Source organism: Macrobrachium nipponense, chromosome 18, assembly GCF_015104395.2.
Source record: "Macrobrachium nipponense isolate FS-2020 chromosome 18, ASM1510439v2, whole genome shotgun sequence".
In the NCBI taxonomy this organism is placed as follows: Eukaryota; Metazoa; Arthropoda; class Malacostraca; order Decapoda; family Palaemonidae; genus Macrobrachium; species Macrobrachium nipponense.
In genome coordinates this window covers 65,723,557-65,743,732 of record NC_087211.1, presented here as the reverse complement: position 1 = coordinate 65,743,732, position 20,176 = coordinate 65,723,557, and the positions used below count along the sequence as shown (strand labels likewise).

Below are 20,176 nucleotides of genomic sequence, written 5' to 3'. Positions count from 1 at the left end.
TAATTCATACCAGCATATCAATGTTAACATAAACAGATGGACCAAAAAGAAAAATCCCTTGCAACATCACAATTTAAGATTTACAGTAGTAAGCTTATGTGTATTTTCTGAGACGGGTAGAAGAAAAAATAAAATACAGGTAATCCCCGGTTTACGAGGTTACATCACTTTTCAATTATATCTATCGGAAATTATTTCCAGGTTTACGACAAGTTCTAGGATTACGCCTGACACGTTCCAGGGTTACGCCGCTTATGACGCTGATCTCACAGAAGAAATATGATTCCAGAAATGCAAAATAATCAATATTTGAAGGTTTTTGATGAAAAATGCAATAAAGATGCAGTTTACATAGTTTATAATATACCCAAGCATCAAAGTAAGGTTTTTCTTTGGGATTTTTGACGATTTTCCAGCTTAAGACAATTTTCAGCTTAGAAAAACGTTGTCTCAAGAACGGACGGACCCCCCCTTGTAAGCCAGGGACTGCCTGTACATAAGCATCCTTATACATTAGTCATTCTTTCCATTCACTGAATATCAATATGTGGTACGAAAGTTAAAAACCAGGTATATATTACAACAACCATATACAGTGGTACCTCGGTTGAGGAATACAGTGGTACCTCGAGATACGAAATTAATCCGTCCCGAGGCGGCCTTCGTATCATGAGCTTTTCGTATCTTGGACCGCATTTTACATGTAATATGCTAATCCGTTCCAAGCCCTCCAAAAAACACCCAGTAAATTTCATAATAAAGCTAAATTGACCTATAAACAATGAAATACTACAACAATTTGGACCATCCAATACTTAACTTAATACGTACTGCTAATATACCTGTAAATAAAGTGTATTAGTGTGCATGGTATACAAGATATACTGTATGTACATACGTACGTATGTAGTAAAATGTGGAAGCTTACCTTTCGAGTGAGGCCATCTCCGAAAGTGGCGACAGAGGAGAAGGACAAACGGCAGATACGTACGTACACTTAACCTTACGAAACACACAAAAAAACGTAAGGAAAACATGATAAACTAAACTTTACGAAAAACATTAACAAAACTGCTAACACTTAACTTAACTTTACAAAAAACTTAAATAAAAAAAAAAATTTTTTGTCTTTTTGATTTTTACATTTTTTTTACTTTTTTATACTTTGTTTTTTTTTTACCACTTTCAACTTTCTGTTTTTTAGTAGTATCCCTTGGTTCTTCCTTTTTGCTTACTACTCCTACTAAAGGCCTCTTTAAAAAATAACTACCCAAGGAAGATTGCTTCTGCCTACTTTTAACAATGTTCCTGAAACGACTCAGGCAAACGTCACCGAACTGTGCAAGCATACGACCTGTGTAGGTCTTTTCGGGGTGTCTCTTTTCTACGAATGATTGCACCTTATGAAAAGCAGCTAGAGCATCCTTAATTTCTGCCTTTGTCCTAGAGTCCTCGTCCTCCTCCTCGCCGCTGCTAGAGAACTCCTCTTGAACGACGTTATGTTGCATGGCCTCCAACTCCTTCAGGTCATCCGTCGTAAGCTCCTCTTGGTGCTCCTCGAGAAGGTCATTGATGTCGTCCTCGTCGACGACCAGCCCCATGGACTTGCCAAGTGCAACGATCTCGTCAAGATCTGGTTGCGAAACAGTTTCAGGATCGTCAACTGTTTCTGAATCTGCAGCACCAGCTTTGCCCACGTCGAATCCCTCGAAGTCTCGGGCGGATATGGCATCAGGCCAGAGTTTCCTCCATGAGGAATTCAAGGTTCGCCTCGAAACCTCCTGCCAAGCTTGGTCGATGAGTCAGATGCATATCATGATATCGAAATGCTCCTTCCAAAATTCACGCAAGGTAAGGTTTGTGGTATTGGTGATGTCGAAACATCTCTTGAAAAGATGTTTCGTATACAGCTTCTTGAAGTTTGATATCACTCGCTGGTCCATGGGCTGGAGGAGAGTGGTGGTGTTAGGCGCAAGATAAAGAACCTTGATGAAGGAATACTCCGCTAGGATATCTTCCTCGAGGCCAGGAGGGTGAGGAGGGGCATTGTCCAACACCAGCAGGCATTTCAGAGGGAGGCGCTTCTCTTCCAAGAATTTTTTCACTGCCGGGCCGAAACACAGATTTACCCACTCCGTGAACAAAAGCCTCATTACCCAGGCTTTTGCATTAGCCCTCCACATCACTGGAAGCTTCTCCTTAAGCACTTTGTGGGCCTTGAAGGCTCGAGGAGTCTCGGAATGATAAACAAGTAGGGGCTTCACCTTGCAATCCCCACTGGCGTTCAAACAAAGTGCGAGCGTAAGCCTGTCTTTCATAGGCTTATGGCCGGGTAGCTTCTTCTCTTCCTCCGTGACGAACATCCGACGAGGCATTTTTTTCCAAATAAGGCCAGTCTCATCACAGTTGAAGACTTGCTGAGAACTGTAGCCTTCCTTGGTCATCATCTCGTTGAACGTCTTTTTAAAGGCTTCGGCCACTTTCGCGTCCAAGCTGACAGCCTCCCCATGCCGCACCACCGAATGGATGCCAGTCCGTTTACAGAATTTCTCGAACCACCCATGTGAAGCCTTGAAGTCTCGGGTTGGCGTTGATGTCCCTTCTCCTCCGTCGTCTTCGGCCTGGGCAATTAAATCGCCGAAAATAGCGCTGGCCTTGTGGGAGATTGCTGTCTCCGTTATCGTATCGCCAGCAATTTCTTTGTCTTTTAGCCAGACAAGAAGAAGCCTTTCCATTTCATCGTGCACGTGGGTCCTCTTGCTGGACAAAATAGTGACGCCCTTGGAAAATGTAGCTGCTTTGATGGTATCCATCTGCTTAAGGATGGTGTCTATTGTCAACGGATTTTGGCCATATTACTTGGCGATCACACTCAATCCCATACCAACTTCATACTTCTTGATAATCTCCATCTTCGTTTCCAAAGAAAGCATCCTCTTCTTTCCGTGAATTTCAAGTTTCTTGGGACCCATGACTACGTATATACTGTAGGTAATTATGTTATGTTGTACGTATACGTATAGTGTAAAGTTCTCACACAACACGATAAAGTATACTACAACGAAATCACTAACGAATTTACGTTAATAAACAAAATCGTTAGATCGAACGAAAACCACAAGCGTACGATACAGATGATACCATGCAGTGGCCGAAGAAGCATGCCGCTACATAGATGCATGATGGGAGGGATGCTGACCAATAGTAGAGAAGGATCTCATGGCGGTGATTAGCATCAGGAACCAATGGGAGAGCGGGAGGATGGTGGCGAGTCTACTCAGTTGGCAGCGCCAGAATTTCAAAATTGTTATCGGTTGTCCGGGCGAATCTCGGACTTTACAGCAACAACCTTTCATATCTTGAGCAATTTTCGTATGTAGGGCCGTAAAATTTTTCGTATTTGCTTTCGTATCTCGAGTTTTTTGTAAGTTGAGCCTTTCATATCTCAAGGTACCACTGTAGTCCTGCTCATGAACATATGTTTGAAAATTTTTTATTCCAGTTAGCGAACCGTGTTTCAAGCCGAGAAAACAAACATCCTTCATACTTGTCCATTAAAAGTTCCCCAATTTTTTTGGCGGAGGATGGCATTATGAGTACAGCTGTTGATGAAATGCAGAGAGAGAGAGAGAGAGAGAGAGAGAGAGAGAGAGAGAGAGAGACTTTGCTCTGATTAGGTTGTTACACCAACACGTACATCAATATGCAAAATTCGAATACATTATACTAGCTGTATTGAGAATAATTAAAATTTTAATAAAACATTTTACTGTATCTAATCATACTGCAAGTATTAGCGTTATATTATCGAATTATAAAATATGATCACACGAGATCATGAGCCATTTGCATTCTAGTTTTGTTTACATTATTAAAATCATCAGCTGATTGGATTTTACCAACATCATCCGTCTTTAGTTGCCAAATGAAACTTGAGTCAGAGGTGTTTCTTTTGTAAAAGATCAAAACTGGGTTTAAAAATTGCAACTACATTATCTATAAACACAGTAAATTAAACGGAGTATATGTGTGATCTTGTCAGTTTTGGGTACGTACTGCTTTTGCCTCCAAATCGTTTTAGATATCGATATGCAAAAGTTAAATAATAGTGTACTACTGAGAATAATGAAAACATTAATAAAAAGTTTGTTTTACTGTCTCTATCATATTTGCATGTATTATTGTCCTACTTATCGTATTACAAAATATGAACAGAGCGATCATTTGCTATTTTCATTCTGGTTTTGTTTACATTCTTAAAATCATTAGCTGATTGCATTTTACTGACATCATCCCTGTCTTTAGCTACTGAATGAATCCTAATTCAGAAAGATGTTTCTTGTGTGACAGATGAATAATAATGAATTTGATTTTTATTTATGGAATTACATTGAAAATAAGCAAGTCTTTAACTAGACAACTGTAATGCAACTCTTAGTAAACGTGTGTTAAAGTCAAACCAATATGTCGTGGCGGGTGACAGGTTTCTCCCGGATTATATCGTTCGCAGTTAAGAACATTTTTGGTCATTTTACCCATAAGGAAACTGATCTATACTTAAACCTAAAACCTGAGCGGTAAAGGCGGATTAAGCACACAGATGGAGTGTTTGCTCCATATTTATCCCAGATTGTTTTTCATTTCATCTGAATGCGACCTTGAGTAACCTTTGCATGCATACGAGTTGCGCGTGGCACATACAGACAAAAACCCGAAATTATTAGTATACATACATATATAATAACTGCTAAAATGGAATATGGACAATAATCAAATGGCTTGAAATTATGGCATTATTACATGATCTGTGAGTACTATTTCCAAAAAAAAAAACAAAAAAACACAAAGAAAGGAAAATCATTAAGAGCAACCAAATTTACTCTTTGTTTCTTTAGAGAACAAAGAGCAACCAAAATTTACTCTTGTTTCTTTAGAGAACGAAGTACATGATACAACAGATCTCAGGTAAAGTTATAAACAAGGGATTATCCTCAAGGCTGAGATCTAAAAGGATAAATAGATCTGGCAGAGCTGTACTCTTTTCTGGTCCCACCCATAGCAATCTTAGAATCCTGAAAAGATATGTTTTTTTATACTTTAACATTTAAAACATTAGAGCCTATGAAAAAAACACAAAAGTCAAGGTATGGTTGACCCTTTACAGCATACAGATGGAGAGATTTGATAAGTGATAACCTTTTATTGCATTACATATCCCAGAATAAGACTGCCTCCAAACTCCCCATAAGCCAAGTTTAATCTTACTGAAAGATTTTTATCGAGTACTGGGTCACGTCTTTAAAGGAGTGAAATTCCAGCTTGAATGATTAGGATTTCACTCCTCATTATAAAGCCATAAATTTGTTTGGTCTTCCATTTTCGTCTATATAAAAGAAGCGTTTTGTATATGTACATTGCCATTCATTGGACTCATCCTGCAAATTTATAACAAGGGAAAAGACAAAAAGTAAGAGACAAAAGTGTGGGTGCAGGGATTGGTCTCGCACCATCCAGTACAGAAATTAATCTGGCCTTTACTAATAACAGATGAGATTTTTCCCTGTGTCTACAAAGGAAAAAGTCCTAAACTTTTAGATTCAAATATGAAGCATTTTGATTACACCTGTCATCTACCACGACATTTTGGTTCGACTACAGTTATGGTAACTAACATGCACAAACTGCTGCTTATTAATATAAACTGCAGGACAGTAAAAACTTTAGCATAACTTTTAGAGATGAAAGCAAGGTAAATTAATAGAAAAACAGTAACAATAATGCAAAGGATGCTGGCATGAGAGTGGTGTACCCACTATGAGCCCGATTTGAAAAAACATTCGGCGCTTGATCCAAAGGTGAAAACCCTCAAATTGATATTTCCATTTCGCACTGGGGAATATATCTGTAAGCACGATATACCCACGGTCTGTTATCTCAGATTGCACTACAGTGTTTGTATGTAATTAAGGTATTTTAATTTTTCTATATTCTTTGTCCCCCCTAAAAAAGAAAAAATTGTAAAAAAACCAAGAGGAGCTACAATTTCTTGAGAAAAACTTTGTATACTTACTTATGTCATCCTCTTTATGTGCACTTTCAGTAAGATATTGAAGAAGAAACTCTTGAAATTCTCCCTTTCTCTCTAACAACTCTTTGTAAGTGCCTTCCTCAGTAATTACGCCATTTTTCAAAACGATTATTTTGTCTACTTGCGACAAATAAGTCAAACCATGTGTCACTAGGATGCGAGTCTAAGGAAAAAACAGAAAACTAATTTTCAGAATATGAAAAACCTCTCTAACTCATGAATATAATTGACAAGTAAATAAAAAGGAGAAGAAATGAAAGCAATAAAATAAAAAACAGATATAAAAATGAATAATCTTTCACAAAGTAAAACAATTCCAGAATCATTGTGGCTTCTTCAGGTTGCAAAGCCACTTTTGTACAGGTTAATATCAAGCAAAATAACTTGTTAAACTTCTTCCACATCTTTCATAGTAGTTGCCTGGCAAAACAGATTCAAGATATATCAAATATCCTTCATGAAAAGTTAGATTACATGCTTTCAGCATGTTGTGGGGGCAAAATAATTTCAATTTCCCCCATAGTACAACTTCTTAATTCTACCCCGATTTCTAATGCCGCAGAAAATAATTCTATGTACAGTAGAGACCCGGTTCACGACCGTATTAGAACTCGACATAATCGGATTTCACCACTAAATTCCAATAAACTTTGTATCTGTTTTCAACCAAAAAACCAGTTTCCGACCCACGACCATATGATGTTTGTAAACAAAACAACTGTTTCTGCCAGCCACCGCTAGTTGGCGTCATCCAGTGCTACCAAATGTAGCATAATTTCATGTTTTTTAGCATAATTTGACCCAAGAATTGGAGCTTAGCATAATTTCTTTCACACTTAGGGTTTTAGTGCAATTTTAGAATGTAATTTCACTAAAATTTTAAATAAAATGCAGAAAATTCCTCAATTTCATACACAGCTATAGTGAATGTATCTTCAAGTGAAATTGCCTCAAAAGCAGCACTAACAAATGAGTTAATTGCTAAGTTTTGAACCCAACTAAGGAATGTTAAATTTTGTGAATATAAATAAATACCCACAGTGGCATGACAATGATCAAGTAATAAGTACGTATGTTTTTCTTCTTGAGTAGAGACTGGTTTGTTTATTACCTTTTTTTTTTAGTTTTAATTTTTCAGTAAATATCAGTAAATAACAAAATGTTATATTTGAAGTAATTTTCACACATTTTCAAGTATTTAGTAATTGTTTATGTGACTGTTAAAGAAAAATGGTTCTGAGTGGCATGATAATGATGCAGTAATAAGTAAAATTGTTGTTTTTCTTCACATTTGTATGTGCGATCTTCACGCATTTGTCAAATAGTATAATAATGATTGCATATCAAATAGTTGTACTAGTGATTGCGTATGTGATCTATTAAAGAAAAATGGTGTTTTATTACGAGTTTCCTAACATGTAAAGATCATCAAATTTTAGTTTATAATATTGTCTGTTCGTCACTTTGTATCATTTTCACCTCAATATATAAAGAAATGTTTTAAATTTCCATTACATCGTTGTGTTAGCTCAAATGTATTAGAGAAATGAGAAAATGATAGATTAATAGCATAATTCTGGCACAAAAATTGCACCATATTTGGCATAAATTCTTGCTTGGACCGACTAGCATAATTTAGCAAAACGGTTGGTAACACTGGTGACGACACTCAGCATTGTTTAAAGTCCGCAACTAATGTTTACAAAAATTCAAACATGTGTCGTGTCTTGTACACCTTGTGCGCCATTTCGTTTGCTTTTTCGGTGGTATCAACTCTATACGCAGTTACCTTTTGATTCATCATGGGTCCCAACATTCCTACTGGCTATCTTTTAAAACCTTTTTGCTATTGTAATCTCTGAAATAATGGAAAAGTGTTTACATGGCATCTCGCGTTTTCCTTCTTCAATATGTTTCCATCATTTCCAACTCCAAAATAAACCTGAAGTTTCGCCTATCCTCTCCTCTGCATGAAAGTGATGAGCGAAAAAAAGATTTAATCAAGCACCCGTTGCTTGATTTTTTTTGCAAGCGTAGACATATTCTAAAACCATGCTCACACTTGAGGCGCGTGTTTCAGTAGCAAATGCAATACGTATTTAAGTGTTAGGTTTGGAGTGAAGGCAATGTTACGTACGTAGGTTACATGTGCGGTTTTCGGTAGCGAATGCAATCTTTAAGCTTTGTTAAGCTTGCCGTAAAGAAGAAGTTAGTCATAGCTTATATCAGAGAAGCCACTATGCCATATTAAGTGCGTAGTAATAAGAAATTAAGAAGAATCTTTTATGTTGTGTACTGTAATACGTCAATGTTTACGTGTAAGATTTGGTAGTGAAACCAGTTACATACGTAACATGTTCGGTTTGGTAGCAACGCAATCTAAGCTTTTTAAGCGTGCCGGTAAAGAAGAGTTAGCCTTAGGTTAACTCAGAATCTGCTACGGTATACATTAATTATAGAAATTAAGTAGATTCTTTTATGTTTACTGTAAAAATACGTCATTGTTTACGTGTGAGATTTGGTAGTGAAACCACTGTCACATACGTAACGTGTGCCGTTCGGTAGCAAACGCAATCTTAATCTTTGTTAAGCTTGCTGGTAAAGAGGAGGGTTAGCCTTAGCTTAATCAGAGAAGCCGCTATGGTATAGAATAATTATAGAAATTAAGACGATTCTTTTATGTCTGCTGTAAAAAGACGTCAATGTTTAACGTATGAGGTCTGGTAGTGACACAGTTTACATATGCAACGCGTGCGCGGTAACGAATGCAATCTGTAGGCAAAAAAAAAAAAAAAAAAAAAAAAAAAAAAAAAAAAAAAAAAAAAAAAAAAAAAAAAAAAAAAAAAAAAAAAAAAAAAAAAAAAAAAAAAAAAAAAAAAAAAAGGTTAGCTTGATATTAAACTCAAGAGATGCTGGTACGTAATGGTATAGTAATTAAAGACATTAAGAAGATCTTTTACTTATACGTACGTATATATGTACCATGCAGTACCATAATAATTGTCAGTCTAATAAGCTTGAAACCAGCCCTGATATTGGACAATTTGCCGTAAAAGACGTACCTTTTTATAAGGACATTTATGAAACAAAATCGTTAGTATCAAAACATTACATTTACTGAAAGATAATTTTCAAGCGAATTTGTATACAGTATTGCAGTCGACTCCGTAAAAGATTTACCATAAATTAATATTGAATGTAAACGTTTTCTAGCTATTGCGAGATATGGTTTGTTTTACTACCATAGTCCCGATATAAACCACCAGGGCTGCGCTATGGTTTTGTTTCCTTAAATGCCGACTTACTGTAGGCAAATTTTTGCAAGTTTTTGATAAATATATATTGGGTTTAATTTTAATAGTTTATTAATTTACTGTAATAATTAAGACTTGCTTTTCAATGTTTTTATTATGTTAGCAACACGTTTTATGCCTACCCACTACATTACAATCTACTTACTATTTACCTAGTAGCCTATGGCGCTTGGTCAACAATCGGTTGGACGCCAGGCTAGTTTCTTTTATACTGTATATTATACATTTAAAATTATAAATACACGTTTAACATGATATTTATTTAACTTTTAACTTATTTAGTTGTAATTTACATGTAATGTATTGTATAAAAAGGCAAGGTTAGGGTAATAACTGATGGTCAAGAACGGATTAATCCATTTTCAGTATTTCTTATGGGAAAACGTTGATTCAGTTCTCGAAATAATCGAATTTCGACGCTCCTTCTGGAACGAATTATCGTCGAGAACCGAGGCTCTACTGTATATTCATTCTACATCTCACAGCAACAATCAATGACTGATTTGTTCATTAACGAACAACTGTTTTGTTTCTACTACGAACTTAGTGTTTGCATTACAAAGTGTACTTCTTAGCATTATTGCATTTCCCTCCCACCATGTAACTTTATCATTATGCATTTCCCTCCCACCATGTAACTTTATCATGTACAAGCATAGTCATCTAACTGAATATAGGCTAGGTCTATCCAGCGTGGCTAATCTATTTATGAAAATTTACATTTGTGGGGTCTGAAAAAAACTTAAAAAACCATAACCTAAAGCTGTCATACAAAAATCATAATCAATTTATACTGATTAAAGATTAACATTCTTTGTTAGGGTGAACAAAACGGGAACATATATTTTATTTCTTCTAACAGACTGCTGTCGTTATCTAAACACTTAAATAATCCCTCATCACTAATGTTTCAAGACATAGATACATTATATGCAAGTTACATAAAAGAAAAAAACTAACCTTCCTTTTCAAAATTCCTTGGGGGCCAATTACGTGTTCAAAGATGTGTTTCCAACATGTGAGTCAACAGCACTCAATGGATCGTCAAGCAGATAAATGTCTGCATCACTATAAACAGCACGTGCAAGACTAATGCGTTGCTTCTGCCCACCACTTAGATTTATACCCTGAAACAAATAAAAAAAAAAAAAAAAATTATTACTAGCTACTATTCCCAGCACACGTGGGAATAAAGGAAATGAATATGCAGACTGCTGCCAAATTAGCCTGCACTATCCCTCCAACAATTTCATATGCCCCATGTCAGACTGGATAAAATCTGTTAAAACATTGATTTACCAGGATTGGAAAGAAGAATGGGCTCGGTGCCAACAACAAATAAACTTAAAAACATAAAAACTGAAGTCTATGCATGGAGGACATCCTCACAGGATGAAAGATCAAAAGAGGTGATCCTAGCAAGGCTCCGTATAGGACACACAAGATTCTCACATGGTCACTTGATGTCAACACCACATGCTGAACCAGTGAAATGTAACAGATGTCAAACACCCATGACAGTACAGCATTTGCTTGTTGAGTGCCCAAATTGGACCCAGCAAAGATCTATTTATCTGCGGAGTTTGAGTTTGGGAATGAAAAATATTCTTACTGAAAGCAGGGATTTTTCAATTAATAAAATCATAAATTTTTTAAATAAGACGGGTTTCTCAAATAAAGTCTAATTTTTTTTTTCTTCTTCTTCTTCTTCTTCTCAGGATTGATCCCTGAGAACCAGCCCGAGAAGAGTCTACTCGAGACTCAGAGGTCTGGAAAAACTAACCCTATTATAATAATAATACCAGCTACTATTTAAAGCACCAAAATTTAGGTTCTTGATGAAATATGGTAAGGTGGCCACTGACTGGAAAACAAATTGAGTAAAACAAGACTTATATATTGGTTTTTACTTCTCTTACTGGTGAGACATCAGGAGTTAAAGGGAAAATCAAAATTTTGATGAGGTGTGCCTGTTAGTGTTGTTAGTTGGGAAGGTCTCATAGCTAATGTGGAAGAAGCAGACACATGGAAAACAGGCATATCTCAAAAACAGGAATATAGCTGAGCATATGATGAGTAGAGTTAGATAACAAAAGCAGAAGGATAATAACGAGTATATTAGAAAGTGGACGGAAATCAAGTCTACTTAAGTACAGAAAAACCCGATGTAAATAGACTAATGATGGGGGTTATGATGGATAATACTTGAAAATTTCTCATTACAAAGGAAAATGGTCCAACAATATCCAAATCAATGCCTGTGATTAACATATCCAAACAAACAATCTAAGAATAACAACCCATGAATGACAACTGACTCTTGACGAGTTAAATATGACACAACATGCCCCATTACAAACTACATATAAATCACTTGGGTAAAAAGAACAACCAGCTTTATTAACTATCCATAGTAGTTCTGATCTACAATATTACACTAAATAATACTTACTTTTTCACCGATTTCTGTCTGATCACCAGCTGGAAGCATTTCAAGATCTGCTCTTAATGCACATGACTTAATACACATTTCGTATTTGCTATTATCCTTACTCTGGTTGAAAAGAATATTGTTCTCCAGGGTGGCATTCTGAATCCAAGCTTGTTGTGAAACATAAGCAATTTTGCCCTGAAAAATACAAGAAATAGATTTAATACAAAACCAAAAATAGATTTCCTAGAACCGTAAATCAAAGGAATGATTTGAAAGTTCTACAAGTCATGAAAATCAAAACCCCAACACTGACAGAAATATTTAAAACATATCTGATGAGTACTTTCTTTTGTAAATAAATTACATGTTTGAAAATAGTCAAGCAAAATATTCCCAGAATTTTTAATATAAAGAAGCCATATGGTAAATACTACACCCAGTATTATAAATACTTTCTGAAAATATATTAAAAAAAAAAATTAATCTGCCATAAACCACAAGCAGTCAGTATGCAAGCAATAACACCACTCGACAGAAAACATAAAAAAATCTAAAAAAAAAAAAAAAAAAAAAAAATCAGAAGCACTTCAATAAAACATTTACTTCCCATTATTAAATAATTAAATTCCAGGCCACTGAGATAAAATTCCTAATTTTCACAAGGCTGAATTAGGAAGGTTTCATCTATTACATTATAGGTATTTCATCCTTACTATGATTTACACTTTTAAGGTTGTCTTCACTTTCAAGCTTCTCTTGGAGAGAGAGAGAGAGAGAGAGAGGAGAGAGAGAGAGAGAGCGAGAGGCAGAGAGAGATGAGAGAGAGAGAGAAGAGAAGAGAGAAATATGACCTACTTACTTTGACATTTACTCTGCCAGACTGCTTTTCCATTTCCCCAAGAATAGCAGAGCAGAGTGAGGATTTTCCAGCACCCACATTTCCAACAACAGCTACTAATGAGCCATCATTAACAGAGAGGTTGATTCCTTTGAGCACTGGCTTACTATCATCCTCATCATGTCCCCATGCAAAGGTACCATTCTCAACCACAATAGGCCTGCCTGTATAAATATGAAAGTGTTTAACCAAGTAGGATAACCATGCTGACATCATGATATCAAGGATAACCATGCTGATATCATGATATCAAAGGTCAGTAATCTAAGATTTCTGAAACTTAAGTCAGAATATTCAAACATTCATCTTGCACTAGTTCACATAACTGAAGGATGAAATGACCAATGGTATCATAATTATATATCACTTACATCATTAGTATATTCATCATCATAATTACAAGCAATAAAATTGACTATTACCAGCATTATAAAAATTCATTACAATCTTATAATTTCACTTGAAGCTTTTATACAGGATAACCTAATTGCAAGAGATGAAGTTGAGTATAAGAGATATGATAAGTGACTGTGACTGAAAATATATTTTTTACTATAAAATATTTCCACAAAAATCCATTAATCATTAACAGCTCTACTCTATGTAATGGACCCAATCACACCTTGGCAACCTTGAAAGAAGAAATGCTCCACTGCACATGCCTGACTCAGAATGCAGTGTTCCGAAAGGCTATTTATGACTGATGAACTCATATAAAGAACATAGTAGGTATGAATTGTACTCACTTTCTTGGGTATCATGAATAACACTGTTTGGATCAAGTTCATCCACATTCATGAATTTATTCATCCTCTTCAGCGACACACTAGCCTTTAAAGAAAACAAAAGTTGAGTTGCTACTGTAAACATATCCTTAAGGCGCACTGATAAAAAAATATGTAATATGTATTCTTCAGTAAGGACAAACACAAGAATTTTAATGCTAATCAATCACAAACCAGACTACAGTTGACCCCAGGGGACCCCCAAATAGCTAAAATCCGAGACTATGTACATGGAACCCCTCTAAAAACACTTATAACTGTCTATTTTGATAGTTCAAACACCTCCCTAAAAATGCTTATACTTAAGTATTTTAATATTTAGTCACGAAAATTATGTGGAATACAGTGATTAGTGAATATTTCTCTATGAAAAATACAGCAAATAAGCAAATTCCGCAAATAATGTGTATGTACGTATATATATATGTTCCATAGAAAAACCTGCGAATAGGCGAGTCTGTGAATCTGGGGGTCAACTGTACATTACAGTAAAAGTGAAAAGGAGTCCATTGTTTCTGGTAAAGCTACATTTCAGTGATAATGGTTCCTCATATTGCAAAGAGAACTGTTCATCAATAATAAATAAATACCTTATCTAACTCTAAAATAAGCCAAATATATCTCTTACCTGAACTAAACTTGAGATGAGCATAGGTAACATAGCAATAGGAAACCTTAACAAGTTAAATAACGACAAGGAAACAAAAGCAGTTTTTGCATCCAACACATGTTCATCAGAGATACTGACATAGGTTGCAAATGTAGCCAATGATACCTGTAAAGAGGTGCAAAAGGTGAATTATAAAGCTACATGGTACTGAAAATTAGTATAATTCAACCATACTATTTCTAACAGTAATATGTCTAAGGTAATGAATATGCCTCATGCTTGGTAATCCTAAAAACAATTTTATTTTCATTTCAAAAATAAAACTAAATATGTTAAACAAATTCATCCCTCGTATGCAACTTCTTTCAAGGTCTTCAAACATTGTACAGACCGATATATTTTGTCTTACAAACTTTAACAGTAGCATTACCACAAATGCACCACCTGGTATATTTAGGAACAAAGCAGCTGCTCCAAATATTTTAGTGAGGAATGTTAGTTGTGTGGTTAGAGGTAGTTTTCCCTTACCCTTAATAGAAATAATGTTACAAAGGGGAAGAACTCCTTGACACCTGGAAGACATTTGGTGATTTGGCAGAAATCAGAGTGCTGGAAGCTTTCTCAAGGTTAGTTTCAAAGGGACAGATGTGGTCACACAGCCAAAATCCCAAATATAAGAATCAGTGTGTTTATCTAGAGTGTGAGCTAATGTAAATGAATTGTTAATACTGGAAATTACTTTTGCTTTTAAAAAAACGACATATAGCATTTCCACAAATATGCTGTGTAACGGACAATCTTTGTTTAGTTAAAGTTTTTTATTCTTTTATACCATGTACCTGTAAGGAATACTATTTACAGAAATACTGTAGATGGTACAGAGGATTCTTTGGTGTCTCATTGGTCTCAGCTTCACTGCTTTCTGCCTTTTACTTTTCATCAAATACCCTTTTGCTCTTGCTAATTAGCTGACCACCTTCTTCAACTTTACTTTGTTACAACTTTCACTTCATTTAAAAACGATAAATACTTAGGGGGAGGCCTATGAGTATGGATATGTGATTCCAAGAAATTTATAATGCTTAAAATCACACATTATACAATATGTAATGTACAATAATAAAAGGTGTAAAAAATTTTTCTGACAATCCCTAACAGCTAAATAATCAATTACTTACCAAGAAAGGTGTGCAGGTCCAAATAAAAGATGTGCCAGCAGTAAGATAAGCCATTTGTTTCAAAACTTTTATTTCTTTACCTCGAACCTGAAGCACCTGTTCTTCAAATGATTGTTCCCAAGCATAAAGCTTTAAAAACCTGCAATACGAAGAAAACAACTAAAAATTTACTTAAGGACACAATAGTACATTAGTTTTGATATTTAAAAATCTATGCCAGAATACAGAAAGCTGCTGAATGCATAAAAATGATAAATTATAAATATGTTACCTTTATTCCATTGAGAATTTCATTCATGAGCTTTACTCTATGATCTTTATTTTTCATTTGCTTCAACTGAAGGTCCTTTGTTTTTTTGGCAATCACTCCATTTATGGGTATGACAATGATCATAACGGCAAGTCCTGCAAGAACTGAGGGCCCTGGAAAAGAATAATGTACATTTTTTAGTCTGTAACTTCAGCCCAATAATTACTCTATGCATTGCATTGCATAACTTTTATTTCAAAAAAATCTCTCTCAACTTCTTTAAACATTAACTTTAATATCTTTTTTTTTTTGGGGGGGTAATTTTTGTGTTTACATTATAATTATAAGAAGATATTTTCCCAAGATCAACCGAGTCGTATCCCTACTCTTATAGGGATCACCCCAATGATTTATTTTGAAAGGAGGTGAAAACTGGAGCAAGGTAAGGAAGCTGAACTACTAGGTCGAACAATACCAAAGAACATGGATAAAGTAAAAGGCAGTGAACAATGCACCTAGGGTAGAAAGGATGCTGCAGAGAACCTTTATTACCCTTAATGCCCCTCACAAACACCAATAACGGCAAAACCCATTCAAGGAATGTTTTTCCAGGGAAGCCACCATTCCCAATCTACAGTTAAAAGATTTACTCTAAATTCAAAATGACACTGCATAAGTCCATCCACTTAATATCAGCATCCAGGAGTAATTTTGACCACTTAATTCATTTACTTTTATGCAAAGAAACTTATTACATGCAAGGCACATTTAATCCAGCTTAGTTGTTCTTTAAGCTACATGGTTGATCCAACTGATCCAAATGGGATGAAAACAATTATTTGTGACAGCCAAAACCAAGGCACTACGTATTAAGAGAAATCCAAACATAAGCCTAACTATAGCTGATTTTTAACAATATCTAATGTGTATGGATGTAATGCTTTCTGCCTGCTATTTTATCTGTTTCCTTTGGTCTCTCCTTAAATAGCGGTTCTAACTTCTATAACTCTGCCGCATTGCTTTTCAATTCTCAATAACAATATCCTTTGGGTGGGCCCTAAAAGAGCCTAGTAATATGATACAATACCCTTGTTAAAATACACCCCAAAAAAAATATATCATTTGTAAGATACACATGCTTCATTTACAAGGTTTGATTATGCTTAAGATGAGAAGGAGCACATCAAACTTTAATATCCTGATTAAGCAATTTCAGTCAAGTACGGTACAGTACAGTATGTATAATTGAACAAAATTAAACTCAACCTCTACCCCTGAAATGGCCTGTACCTTCCTGACAAGTCTGACTTTCACAAAACCATAACACATATATGTATATCTAAGCAACACATACCTAACAGTTCCCACAAGAAATACAAAGCAAGGCCAATCTGCAGTGGTGCAGACCATAACATGTTGATGTAAGTTGTGATGTCCATAAACCGCTGTGCATCTACAGACATCAAGTTGACTATTTCTCCTGTAGTTGACTTTTTCTTTGCTGAATTTGATATTCTCATAGCCTAAAAATACATTAGGACATTATGACAAAATTACTTGCTGAAACATTAACTAATGAAATTACAGGCAGTCCCCGGGTTATGACGGTCTCGGCTTACGACGTTCCGAGGTTACGACGCTTTTCAATTATATCCATCAGACATTATTTCCAGGGTTACGACGCATGTTCCAGGGTTACGATGCCTACAAAGCTTATCTGGCAGATGAAATATGATACCAAAAGTGCAAAATAATCAATATTTGAAGGTTTTTTGATGGAAAATGCCATAAGAATGCAGTTTACATAGTTTTCAATGCACCCAGAGCATTAAAAGTAAGGTTTTCTTAGGATTTTTGACGATGTTCCGGCTTACGACCATTTTCGGCTTACGACGCGTCTCAAGAATGGAAGCCCCGTCGTAACCCACGGGGACTGCCTGTACATACATGATCATTCAGTGCTCATTGTTCTGAAAAATGACATACATTTTTCTTAATTCAAGTAAATCTCAAATTTTAAAAATATCTCAATTATAGTGCCCAGCAGTGCTTACCTTAGTATACACAGCAGATATAATCGCTGTTCTCATTCTTAGACCAACTAGAAACATTCTCATGAAATACTGGCCTAAGCACAGTGACTGTATTTGAGCGCAAATGAACATCAGAGCTGCGTACAAGTAACCATGCCACATGGGTGTATCTTCTGCAGAGCTTTCTGTAAACTTAATAAAGCACTGAAAAGAAAACGAAAAAAAATAGTAAGCATGAATTTTATTTTATCTCTGGTCAGACTATATTTTCACAGTTTTTAATAAGAATATGAAGTGGAACATTCTGGCAACTTTAATGACCACTTTTATCTTTTTCTTATATTGCATATAACTATCCTTGGGCTAACAGACTGAGCAAGCCAATTAATACAATTATATTTCATTGCATAATACAATGTAAAATCCTTTCTTTTCTTAATAATATAAAGCCTAAATAACCTTTACATTCGAGATAAAATACTGTATAGGTAAAGAAGCAATACTTGTGCTTCATGAAAGTAATTAAAAGATGCAAAACACCTGGTATATGAATAAAAAAAATGAATCCTCAGACAGTACAAAAATTACTGCATTTGTTCTATGCAAGATATGAATCCTCAGATAGTACAGAAATTACTGCATTTATTCTATGATATAAACAGTATTCAAAATAAAGGCTGAAAGGAAACAAACTCATAACATTGTAGGGGTGTATCTTGCTAAAACATTTAAAATAAGACATTGCCCTTGAAGATTACACACCAACTTATTACTATATAGATTACACACCAACTTATTACTATATAGATTACTATATCCTGATTTTAAAAACTTATACCCGCCTAAAAAATCAAAACAGAAAGGATTGTACTAACGTGAAGATTTCAAGAAGGCTGAAACAAGAATACTACAGAATATCAAGAGTTCTTAACTTTCCACAGATCAGGCCGGTGACTTCCCTGACAATGAGGGACCATAAATGTCAAGTAAAACTTACATCACTCAGGAATTCCCTACCTTTCCTTATGCTTAGCATGAGTATGAAAAGTTAGTCTACTGTCTGGATATAGTAAGCAGTTCTACATATACAAAAAAAAAAAAAAAAAAAAAAAAAAAAAAAAAAAAAAAAAAAAATCAATGTCAGCTAACATTTATGAGAGAAGACTAGAAATGACTGAAATTCTAAACTCACCTTAAGATCTGTGGACTCAGAAACTGCAACACATCATGGGAAAACTTTAATATACCACCAAAAAAGAAAGATGGGCCAAAGGTCTTCACTAATGCAGGAAGTATGGAGAGATACTCTTTATCACCCGAAGTTCCAGATATTTCAACATGTGCATAGTTATTTGCATAGGTAGCAGACGTGTGGGATTCTCCTTTCCTGTTCATTAAAAAATTAAATAAATAAATAAATAAACCACAGCTTGTCATCTAAAAGAGTATACTGCACAATCATACTTTTCATGAGGTACATTTTAAGTATACAGTAATACAATAAAATCTGACAGAATAACAGCATGAACCATCTCCCATACCACATAGACCTACACATATGCTATTAAACATTAGTACATCACATTAAAAGGGTAATAAGAAGCTACAACTACATTTAAGAAAATAATAAGTTCTATCAAAACAAACACAGGGATGACTGAACAGCTATGCATTCAAGTACCATTAAGCAAACCAATAAATAATAACCACTGCACAATAAAAGGGTAATCACATACATTTCATGACATAGCACTCCTGTATTATTGTTACAGTTACATAGTATGTAATAATAATCCTTATAAAGACTGTCACCAAGCATATACATATCTGACTTCCATATACCATTACATCTAAAAAATTCTAAATTTTTTTCCTATACTAACTGTGAAAGTAGAGAGACATCCAAGAAAATGAAAAGAGAAAAAAAAGATGATCTCTAATATAAAAGAAAGCTACAGTACTGCATTAAAATCTATAGCATTTAATCTCTTGGACATGTCCTTTTCACCACCCCAGTGAGTAGAATGTGATAGGTTAAACCAGTTTTGCCTCTAATGACTGGGAGAATTGGAAAACTGACATATACTTCTATAAGAACTAAGAGGTGGAGGGCTGGAGGTGAATGGAGGTCTGGGACAGTGAAGTACAGGAGAGATATAAGACACCAGCAGCAGAATTTCACAAAGGCATTTGTGCCGCACAGTGTTTCTCTATACAGGGGTACCACTTAAACTGAGCCTTGCAAAACACACTACATGTAGAGAATACTAAAGGGCTTCTGAAAAGTCCTCTATGTCCCATCTCCACTGCTTTATGCCATTCACTTTTTTTTCCCCATTTCCTTTGATCTCTTTCTAGTTTGCTGTTCAACTTCTCATTCAAAAATTGTTCCTCCAAGCAGGCACTACTTGTTACAAATTTATTATGATGCCAACTTCTAGATGTAGCTAATTAGAGCAGACGTCACCTTTATGATCATCCTAGTTAACTCTTAAGTAGGTCTCTTAACAGTAATCACCAAATCAAACATTCACTTAAAAGTAAAAATTATCCCTGCCAAAAATAATACAAATTAGCATTCTCTAC

At 35.2% G+C, this 20,176-nt stretch overlaps 2 protein-coding genes across 2 annotated transcripts in view; one reads left to right on the top strand and one right to left on the bottom strand.

Moving 5' to 3' along the window:
* LOC135196626 (multidrug resistance-associated protein 1-like) overlaps window positions 1–20,176 on the top strand; it is a 46,594-nt gene that overhangs the window by 10,022 nt on the left and 16,396 nt on the right.
* LOC135197334 (multidrug resistance-associated protein 1-like) lies at window positions 10,392–19,070 on the bottom strand. The gene is made up of 11 exons (XM_064224475.1): window positions 19,055–19,070; window positions 18,783–18,805; window positions 17,612–17,794; window positions 16,912–17,080; window positions 15,579–15,730; window positions 15,308–15,466; window positions 14,148–14,294; window positions 13,481–13,565; window positions 12,696–12,898; window positions 11,855–12,031; window positions 10,392–10,529 (listed from the first exon to the last, which is right to left on the bottom strand). Exons 1-11 carry the CDS (start codon window positions 19,068–19,070, stop codon window positions 10,392–10,394), a joined length of 1,452 nt encoding a protein of 483 aa, XP_064080545.1.

What these genes read in the sequence shown, in the direction of transcription:
- LOC135197334 (XM_064224475.1), bottom strand. An exon ending in TCATCTCAAGTTTAGTTCAG is followed by an intron (nt 13,566 to 14,147) that starts GTAAGAGATATA and finishes TTTTCTTTAAAG; the next exon opens with GCTAGTGTGTCGCTGAAGAG. An exon ending in AGACAGAAATCGGTGAAAAA is followed by an intron (nt 10,530 to 11,854) that starts GTAAGTATTATT and finishes TATTTGTTTCAG; the next exon opens with GGTATAAATCTAAGTGGTGG.